Consider the following 11,072-nt stretch of genomic DNA (forward strand, 5'->3'; position numbering starts at 1 on the left):
GGTTCTGGACTCTCCTGCAGGTGACACGGCGGTGTACAGGGATGGGGTGTACTGGATAATGGGCCGCACGTCGGTGGATATCATCAAGAGTGGCGGCTACAAGATCAGCGCCCTGGAGGTTGAGAGGCACCTGCTGGCCCACCCACACATCACAGGTGGGAGAGGGGCCCATGCCTGTTTAAAGAGGCTGGACAGTGGAGAATTACAGGGAATCGAACCCTGTTCGCCAGCGTACGGTGCAGGTGCCCCAGCCAGTCGCACCACGGCCGGGGCCCTTTTCCTCTCTCTTAATTCATTTTCATTGTAATAAGCTTTATATACATGAACAGTTAGCGTGTTGTAATAAGCTTTATATACATGAACAGTTAGCGTGTGGTCAGAGCATGTACGGACATTGTTTTGAAATATAATAGTAATTTAGTAAATCTAACAAAAATTTATATTGACAAAAATGTTATGATGGTGTGGAAAAACACAACCTTGTCACTGAGACGTCTCCCCTGTGTGTCTCAGACGTGGCGGTGATCGGGGTGCGGGACGCCACGTGGGGTCAGAAGGTGACCGCGGTGGTGCAGCTCCAGAGAGGGGCCAGTCTCAGTCTGGCGGAGCTCAAGGCCTGGGCCAGGTGAGCACCCCTCTAACACATTCTGATTCTTTAAGAAAGCCAGGACTGGATGTTCTACACAGTGTACTATATAGTGAGTAAACAAAGCCGTATTCTAGAAACAATAAATATACTACATATAAATAAATACTAAATATATATATGTTTGGTTGAGGTAAAAAAAACGATCTCCTTCCACATTGTCACGTTTTGCGTCCACACAAGAACACTGAAATGCCATAGTGTTTGTTGTTGGTGGTTGTGTCTGGAACTCTACATTTTATCAGTATCACGCAACTGCACGTCACCGTATCTTTTTCACTAGACACAAGTTTTCGGTGTCAGAATACACAGTTTTAGTGTGGATGGAAGGGCTAAACAGAGAAATAATTATATGTATTCATATTAATGTAGCTTAGTGCGGACAGGGCCTAAAACTATATTGTGTACTATAAGGTGAATAAGTGGGCGTTCTGAACACTTGCCAGGTTCTTACATAGAACCCTTTAAACATGATGGAACCTGTGCTAGTTTGGATCCCACACTCTCTACATAGAACCCTTTAAACATGATGGAACCTGCGCTAGTTTGGATCCCACACTCTCTACATAGAACCCTTTAAACATGATGGAACCTGCGCTAGTTTGGATCCCACCCTGTCTACGAGTGCAGACACTCCACTGGCTAGTGAATGATGTCATGATGCCTGGGGCGGTTGAATGTAATGGATTTGTGTATGAAGCAGACCTTACCCCAGAGATGAGCTCTCGTCTGTGTGTGTGTGTGTGTGTGCGTGTGTGTGGAGGAGGCTGGAGAGTGTGGGGGTCCTGCGGGTGCTCTCTCAGAGGTCTGATGGGGAGTTTTTAGAGATGCGCCGTATCGAGCGGGAGCTGCACAGGTGGCCGTATTCCAAAATCACAACAAGCTAGCGTAGCGTTAGCCTACCTCTCAGTGAGAGGCCTCGCTGTTTCACAACCAATATGTCTGTCGAGTATGACTACAAATCATATACATACTGTGTGTGAATCAATACAGGCCCATGAATATATGTACTGTATGTGTGTTTGTTTGCCTTAGGACACACTCCTGAATGTGAGCCCTGCATACCTGTCACCATGTGACTATGTGCATACCTGTCACCATGTGACTATGTGCATTTCAAAATTGCATTCTTTTTCAAATCCCCTGGGAGATAGTAGCAAGGAGAGAGAGAGGAGAATGGAGGGCAGGGTTAGGCTTGTGACTCAAGGGCACTCTTTCTTGGCTGCTGTTTTTCCCCCTCTCCTTTCTTCTTCCCTTGCTTTTTTTTCTAAATGTCACTTGTGTTTGTTTTGCCCGAGACATGAGCTCTGTCAGGAGACACATGTCCCCTTTCAGAGCACTGGCTCAGGGCACTTTGACGCTCTCTCTCTCTCTCTCTCTCTCTCTCTCTCTCTCTCTCTCTCTCTCTCTCTCTCTCTCTCTCTCTCTCTCTCTCTCTCTCTCTCTCTCTCTCTCTCTCTCTCTCTGTTTTTCCTCTCCTCAGCTTGCTCTGTCTGTTCTCTCCTCCCCAACCTCCCTCTCTCCTTCTCACTGTCTATCCATCTGCTTTTGTGTGTGTGCATGCGTGTGTGTATGCGCGTGTGTGTATGCGCGTGTGTGTGCATGCATGCGTGTCTATGCGCGTGTGTGTGTGTGCGCGCGTGTGTATGTATGTGTGTGTGTGTGTGCGTGCTGAGGGGACAGAAGTGTAAGCAGCTTACAATATTGTTTTTATTTGTGTGATTGTTGGTTTCAGTGCTTGTGTGCATGTGTCTGTGTTTTGGGTGTCTGTCTGTGTGTGTGCTCGTGTGTGTGTGTGTGCGTGTGTGTGTGTTTGTGTCAGCAGTCCATATGGTGTGTGGGTGCTGGGCAACACTGTTGTGCCGCGCTGTGTGGTGGAGGATGAGCATCTATGTCACTGACATGCCACCACACACACACACACACAGACCCTCAAGCTTAGCTGCAGGGTGTGTAGAACAGTTGAGGAGAAGAACAGGATGAGAGAGAGAGAGAGAGAGAGGAGGAGGAGGAGGAGGAGTTGCTCACTGCACAGTGCCCTGGCTGCTACTGTCACTGCACATCTGTGTAACTGTGTGTGTATTCATGGATGCACACTCACACATTGACTGCCAGCACGTTGCATGCAAAAAAGTCCTTATTGCAATACACATCTTTAGTTAGCATTGGTTGAGTGGTGCACACTCACAGAGATGTAGAAATTAGTCCCTAATTTACGTAAACTTGCATATTTAAAATCAAGATAGTTGGATATATTATGTTTTTGCTGAAGAAATACACAAGTTTGTGTGTGTGTGTGTGTCTAAGAGAGGTGAGAAGTGTGACTGAGATATATCTTGCTGCCAGGGTCTCCTTAGAGAAAGTCTAACCTCAGACACCATCAGCGTCTGAAATGAAAAGCGCGGAGGAAACTCCTCCAGGCCTGCCGTCGTCTGCGCAACAATTACGCCTTCCAAACCGAGAGCATTTAATTAAGACGGTCCTCTGGTTTTGCCTCCTTTGTTTGTTTTTGTGTTGTCGTGTGGTGTGTGTGTGTGTGTGCGCGTTTCACAAGGATTCCATTGTTTACTGAATTAATGGAATTGGAGATGGCTCGGAGCAGTTTGTCTCTCTCTCCTATGCTGCTGAGAGTGGTGGAGGACTGCGTGCCACACTAAATTAGTCAGAGCGTCTCTGAATTATCACAGCACTTTGTGTGTGTGTGTGTGTGTGTGTGTGTGTGTATGTATGTTCAATGTATTTAGCCAAAGTAAGTGTATTCGTTTTATGTAGGCTCAGAGGAATGTTGTCACTGAGTCAGATGCCATTGTAATGATAATTACATTCTATTGCAAACCACTTCAGTCCTGGTTTAAATGAATATGCCCATTAAGTGCAGTTCCATATCCACTGAAGACATCATAATGCCCTCTGTTGTTGTTTGCTTGTACACTTATTTGTTTGTTTTGACGTGTGTGTGTGTGTGTTTAGAGAACACATGGCGCCGTACACCATCCCCACTGGCCTGGTGGTGGTGGAGGAGATGCCCCGCAACCAGATGGGCAAGGTCAACAAGAAGGACTTGCTCAAGCAGTTCTCCCCAAGCCTCTGACCCTACTGCCAGCACCACCACCACCACCACCACCACCCCCCAACACCCACCACCACCACCACCCCCAAACACCCAACACCACCACCCCCCAACACCCAACACCACCACCACCACCCAACACCACCAACACCCAACACCACCACCCCCCCAACACCCAACACCAACACCACCACCACCACCACTACCCAACACCACCACCACCACCACCACCGCCCCCACCACCACCCACCCACCACCACCACCCACACCACCACCAACCCCACCACCACCCAACACCACCACCACCACCACCAACACCACCACCACCCCCAACACCACCACCACCACCCAACACCCGCTCATGCTCTGAGGACAGCTTGGCGAGCCAGCACAGGACACCGGGTCATCTCATGAAGGTTGAGGCGCCTCTGCACACTACTGGGAGAGGATGGTGACTTGTCAGTGCCATTGATGAAGACATTCACACCAACAGTCCTGGTTGAAATCTGCTTCCTGAATCAAGCGTTTTCTCAGATATTTGTGATTTTTGTTTGAGGATGTTTTTGATTTATTTTGGAGATTTTAAGTGTTTTCACTGGAAGAGATGATATCACTCAGATCATTATGACCATGCCATAATTAAAAAAAAATTGAAATCAGTATTAACCTGATGCCGTAAGTTGAAACTTTATTCATGGGTACTCTGTGAGCTCAGAAAAAGAATGTTGTGAATTTATTCATGAGTAATACGTTGCAATGGGAATCTAAAATCCAAGCTTTAATTGTGGTTTGTAACGTTTGAAGTTGTAAAAATGTAAAAAATAAATCACTGGGAATTTTAAAATCTGAATGATTTTTTTAGCCATCAAAAAAATAGTAAAAGTTTGTTAGACAAGTCATTCACACTGAACGTGTGTGTGTGTGTGTGTGTGTGTGTGTGTGTGTGTGTGTGTGTGTGTGCGCGCAGGTGTGATGGCGGGCCCAGAGGCAGTGCGGAGAGAGGAAAGGGGGATGATGGAAGCACAGATGGACGGCTATTCTCTCCTCTTCTCTCATTTGCTCTTTCCCTCGCTCTTCTCCCCCCCTCAGTCGCTGCTTTTCACACTCATATGGTTGCCATAGCCACACCTTGCACACACCGACACACATGTGTATGATTTCATGTTGCGCCTCTCACCACAGGGTCCATAAGATCACTGGTGTATGTATGGGAGTAATCTGGCTAATCAGGGGTGCCTAATCTCATCTGGAACACACACACACACTCACACACACACTCAGTCAGTCATCATTTATGACCAATCTGACACGGGAGCGCCTCCGGGCCTTAGACCAGGTGTGCTCTAGCATGGGGATGAGCTTGTATGGGATCCCAGGTGAGTCCTGTGATCACTAGAAGCTCTCAGTGTTGTGTTAATAATGCACTGTGAAGTGCTGTACATTACAGCTGTGAAAAAGGTGAGGTCGTCTGGGCAACCTGGAGGCTCAGAATATTCAGTATGTGCATGATTTTGCCCATAAATAGTTTGATTTGCATTATAGTATAGCAATAGTATGTAACAATTTGCCTCATTTTGAGTTATGTTTTTTTTTTTATAAGCAACTGCTTTTGCTGTCATCTTCAAAATCATCTAGATGCAGTTTATGGTCATACGGTGGGCGAATAAACAGACCTTACTGTCCAGGCTAAGCACAGTGTTCTGTGGTCCAGGGCAGAAAAAACCCCATGTAAGTGTAAGAAAAGCCTTCAGAGCCCAACATAGCCAACTTGTTTGGCAACAATATTGCCAAAAGGTGCCGTTTACTATGTTAGCAGGCTTTAATCAATGCCAGCGTGGCTGTTGGTGGTGTTTGTAGGTTTTTGGCATGCATTTTAAGTAGTTTTCCACCAAATCTACATAATGATGTTTTAAGACCTTAGTGGAAAAGCAAACCCATACTTGTCAACTCTATATGAGTAAGTATTTTCTCACAGATTTTCTACAATGTGTTTTAGTGCATACAAGTTTGAGTGATTTAAAGTGTCTGTTGAATGCATTAAAGGCTCGATACAATGCTTTTCTCTGTCCTCTTCCTGTCCTTGAGGATGCACTAGAAATAAGTAGCACTTAGAAATGGAGTAGAAAAGCCAGACATCACCATTGAGAGGGAATCATGTCTGGAACATAATTTTTTATTCTCGCACATTTTTTGTTATGATGCAGTGCAAAAATATAGCACTAAATAGCTATGCAATGTGTGTACAGTGTGTGTGTGTGTGTGTGTGTGTGTGTGTGTGTGTGTGTGTGTGTGTGTGTGTGTGTGTGTGTGTGTGTGTGTGTGTGTGTGTGTGTGTGTGTGTGTGTGTGTGTGTGTGTGTGTGTGTGTGTGTGTGTGTGTGTGTGTGTGTGTGTGTGTGTGTGTGTGTGTGCTAGGCGTTGGTGCTCCGTGGGAATGAAGGAAATTGACCTTATGGTTTTGGCATTGCAAGCATGTTAGCAGCAGTCCTATAGGAGGGCTGCTGGGAGGGGAAAAGAGAGAAAGCCAGATGTGGACTGATGTGATACAGGGAAAACATGCTGTAGACATACAGTGTGTTTATATTTGTTTTGAGACAGAGCGAAAGAGTGAATATGTGTGTGTGTATTTGTGTGTTTTTATGGTTATGCATGTGTGTGTGCTTGTGTACTTGAGTGTGTGCATGTATCTGTGTGTGTGTGTGTGTGTGTGTGTGTGTGTGTGTGTGTGTGTTTTATGGTTATGCATGTGTGTGTGCTTGATTGTGTGTGTGTGTGTGTTTCATAGTTATACATGTGTGTGTGCTTGATTGTGTGTGTGTTTTATAGTTATGCATGTGTGTGTGCTTGATAGTGTGTGTGCATGTGTGTGTGTATGGTTCTGTGTGTGTGTGTGTGTGTGTGTGTGTGTGTGTGGTGGGGAGCCAGGGCTGGAAAGAGCAGCAGCTCCAGAGAGAGGGAGCTGTAGGGCCAAGCGGAGGGGGTATGAGGGGCAGACCAGCAGGGAGCCAAGCACTACAGAGAGAGCACTCAGCACACACACACACACACACACACACACACACACACAGAGCCAGGCTGTCAGGTTTTGTGTGTGTGTTGAACATTTTCTTCTATGCTATTATACATTTTTTTTTTCTTTTTTCTTGTTACTCAGAATTCTTTATTATTTACAGTTCACATTTTGTGGGTGATTGCACTCTGATTATTTATTATTATAACTCTCTTGCTCATAACTCCATAACTCTCTCCCCGTGTGTGTGTGTGTGTGCGTGCAGAGCTGTTTGAATATGTTTACCAGCGCATTTCTGCACGTTGTGTGTGTGACTTTGGGGAAGTTCTCTGGTATAAATGAGCTTGCAGCACGGAGCAGATCTCCATGCAATAAATCACCACAATTACCCCCTCTGCCAGCCCAGGCTGGTGGTGCAGCCAACCCCCATCACCTACCGCACACACACACCACACGCACACACACCGCCCGCCCCAGCCCCCGACCCCACGGGGGAGCAGCAGCAGCCGTCCCCTTGCCCACCTCGCTCCACCCCACCACTGCCCCACTCTGGAAAGTTGCCAGCCGGGGCAGAGAGAACGAGAAACTACAAAGAAAATAAGGAGGAGAAGAGAGAGATGGAGAGGGAGGAGGTGGGGGTGAGGAGAGATGGAGAGGGAGGAGGTGGGGGTGAGGAGAGGTGGAGTGTGGTAGGGTGGGGGTGAGGAGAGGTGGAGAGCAGTGCGGTAGGGTGGGGGTGGGGTGTTGAAGATGCTGAGATGAAATAAGGAAAGGGGATAAACAGAGGCAGAGGCAGTCAGGCGAGAGAGAGAAGGATGAAGAGAGGGAGAAGGAGAGAGAGGGAGATGGAGGGAAAGAGAGAAGGAGAGAGAGAGAGATGGAGCGAGCAGTCACCAGAGGCCTGATTAAGAAAGCAGGGCCGATCGATCTTGGGGCTGGCAGGGCAGGATGGATGTGCCGGCAGGGACGGAGTGGCACAGCAACAGACACGGCACAGAGTTGGAGCGGGCGCAGCAGAGGAGGAGGGTGGAGAGGTGGAGCGGGCGCAGCAGAGGAGGAGGGTGGAGAGGTGGAGAATGGGCGCAGCAGAGGAGGAGGGTGGAGAGTGGGTGCAGCAGAGGAGGAGGGTGGAGAGTGGGCGCATCAGAGGAGGAGGGTGGAGAGGTGGAGAATGGAGAGTGGAGCGGTGTGGAGCAGAGGAGGAGGTGGAGAATGGAGAGTGGAGCGGTGTGGAGCAGAGGAGGAGGTGGAGAGTGGAGAGGTGGAGAATGGGCGGACAGACAGAGCATGATGGTGTGGTGGGGGCGGGATGATAGAGGCTGATGGGGGTGCTTGACGTTGCGATGCCACAGCCAGTTGTGTTTGTAAATGAGGGCAGGGGGTGTCTTCGGATGAAGGATGGCTTGGTGCTCCTGTCAGACACTCCTGGATGATACACACACACACACACACACACGAACACACACACACACACACACACACACACACACACACACATACACATACACATGCATGGAGCATCCATCTCCCTAGTACGGATGCTCAGTGGAGCGCGGAAGAGATGCCTGTCTGCATTTGGCTGCTTATTGGCCCCCAGGGGCCACAGGGGCCACCAGCAAGAGGCAGCAGGAGGAGAGGAGAGAGAGAGAGGGGGGGGGTCAGGGCCTCTTGTGTTGGACAAGGGCCATCACCGTGCACTTAAGAGGTTACAGTGTCACCTCTCTCTCTCACACACACACACACGACTCGCTCTCTCCTGCACTCCTGCACAAAGAAATGGTCTTACTTACTTACGGAATCTCTGATCACAGGGAGCTTAATAATTGAAGTGTTGTCTTTGCCTTTAAACACGGCACCCTGCAGTTCTTTATTGTTAGCTAGTTAATAAGAACACGTGTCCGAGAGTCTTGTGTTTTTAACTCCACGTTTCTGTGCTTACGGTGGTGGGTTTTTGTCTTGGCTCATTCCTGGCTGTTTCCCTTTCATTGCCTCTCTGCATCTTCCTTTTCTTTTTCCTCTCTTTGGCTAGAATCACACGGCACATAAAAGCAATCGGCATAAATGATTCCGTAAAGATGACGGGGGCTGGGCTGTCTCTGAACGCTCTGTGTTGGCAACCAGGTTCATCTTTTTCCTCCTTCCTCTTCTTCTTTTTCCTGGAGGAAGAAACACGAAACAGCCAGAGAGAGAGAGAGAGAATGTATTCAGGTTCAGAAGATGAAAAAGCGCAACCCTCAATCGTAAACAAATAAACATTCAGGCGGTGCAGATGTACGCCGTGCACTGTTCACACGTCTGGAAGCAGTTGCAGTCATTCTACCAAAGCGTGTTGAAGCTGACGCCTGGTAGGCTCTGGTTTTTAATGTGACAGTCTTCATAAATTGAGGCACCAACTGAGGCACTCACCAGATGACAGGCTTCACATTGTTGTCAAGCCAAAGGCCATTCATTTACCGTGGCCCCCACCACCCTCTGGTTGTGCTGGCAGGAGCCTTAGCTAGTGTTCTGCCTGCCTGCCTGCCATGCTGTTGTTGCGCTATGCTGCTGGTCTCTTTAGGGTAGGGCTAAGATCTAAACGCTGCCTTTGTTTTTGCACAGAGAGGGACATGGATCACTCCAGCCTTGGCTTTCCAGCTCGTCTGATGTTTGTGTCTGTGCAATGACTCGAGACTGTGGGTAAGACTGGGAAGGAGTACATCATTCATCTTCACCCCCCTGCGCTCGAATGTGATCAATCTTCAGTTTAATGTACACAGTCAATTGTTAATTGAAGTCTCAGCTTCTGCTCATTAAGGCTGTGTTGAGTAAAAATGGGATGATTTCAAATCATCACATTTTCAGTCACTCGCACACAATCATAACATAAAGCCTCACTATTTTCTAAGAAACTCTGAAGTAGTATGTGGGAACCCCTACTCCACCCTCATCTATGTCCTATCAGTATGAAGTGAATTTTAAATAAAAATGTGCACATAATGTACTCCCGTATGTGTGCGACCGTGTGTGTGTGTGTGCGTGTGTGTGAGAGGGTGTGCGTGCGTGCGTGCGTGCGTGTGTGTTTGTGTGTGTGAGTGGGTGGGTGCCTGTGTCTACATTTTCACCTCTCACACACAGAGCTATCCTCACATTCTCCCTGCATCTTTAATGGACTGAATCTTCTGCTTAAAACTTTTCTTTGAGTCAAGTGAATCGATACAAAATTATCCTGGCCCAGCACTCATAACTTGGGACACTCAACAATAGGCAGAGACAAGGTCATGGGAGAATAAATAGCAGGCGGACTGGCTAATGATCTATCATCCCGGACAAGCGCTGGCACCCCAGAGCTCAGCGCCTGACAAGATCATTAATAAAAGCTGCTGGGAGTGTGATCGATCGGCCTGATGGATGATCACAGCCACAAATACTATAAAACACCTGCTCGTCACTCGAGAGAGAGAGAGAGAGAGAGAGAGACCACCCTCTACCCTCACATACGCACACACACAATCACACACACATATAGAGTCAAATAAACACACACACACACTCTATCTTGTCTGACTGACTGCCAGAATAACAAAGCAGGGACACACTGTATACAGCAGATCTGGCATACTGAACTGGCAGATGTCCCTTGGTGTTTCAAGGATGCAACTCTTCTGAATCCCGCTTCTTCTTCCATGTTTTATGTTCTTTTGACAGAGCCTGTGTGTGTGTGTGTGTGTGTGTGTGTGTGTGTGTGTGTGTGTGTGTGTGTGTGTGTGTGTGTGTGTGTGTGCGTGTGCGCGCGCACACGCATAAGACACTGATAACTGAGCTGATAACAGAGGTGGAATTGGTAGAGAGATCTGAACGTCAGCAAGACCAATGAACTCGTGCTGCTTCAATGGGAAGTATTTATTATTGACCTGCTCACTCACTCTCCCCACAGTGTTGATCATCCCTCTCTCTCTCTCTCTCTCTCCATCTCTCTCTTCCTCTCTCTCTCTCTCTCTCTCTCACACACACATACTCTACACATACAGTACACATTTCCCCTCCTACACACACACACATGCACATTTCTTTCTCTCTCTCCCTCACTCATCCCTTTTTTAGCACTTCCCCATCACTTTCTATCTATTTACTGTATAAGAGAGCAACGGTGGTACGCTGAGGAGAGAGAGAGAGATGCTCTGCTGTAGTGCCTCCTTGCTTGGATGCTTGTGTATCAATATCTGGGTATTGATCGGCCCGGGCGCCCATCCATCCTGTTATGGATTGATTTTCTGTGCAGCCCGCTGTATGTGTGCGCTGATGGATGAGGGGGCCATGAGGGGATGTTATAAGAGGTCAAATCCTGTTACTGTAACAAACAACCCCACA

At 47.9% G+C, this 11,072-nt stretch overlaps 1 protein-coding gene across 1 annotated transcript in view; it reads left to right on the top strand.

Annotated features, from left to right (window-relative positions):
- Positions 1–3,845, top strand: part of acsf3 (acyl-CoA synthetase family member 3) — a 50,591-nt gene extending 46,746 nt beyond the window's left edge. The window contains exons 8-10 of the mRNA XM_048263194.1: positions 21–155; positions 514–625; positions 3,617–3,845. Of these exons, the coding sequence (XP_048119151.1) occupies positions 21–155; positions 514–625; positions 3,617–3,737 (368 nt within the window). The 3' untranslated portion in view covers positions 3,738–3,845. The remainder of the gene's footprint in view (positions 1–20; positions 156–513; positions 626–3,616) is intronic.
- The last annotated feature ends 7,227 nt before the right edge of the window (positions 3,846–11,072 follow it).

This window comes from Alosa alosa, chromosome 14 (assembly GCF_017589495.1).
Source record: "Alosa alosa isolate M-15738 ecotype Scorff River chromosome 14, AALO_Geno_1.1, whole genome shotgun sequence".
Taxonomy (NCBI): Eukaryota; Metazoa; Chordata; class Actinopteri; order Clupeiformes; family Clupeidae; genus Alosa; species Alosa alosa.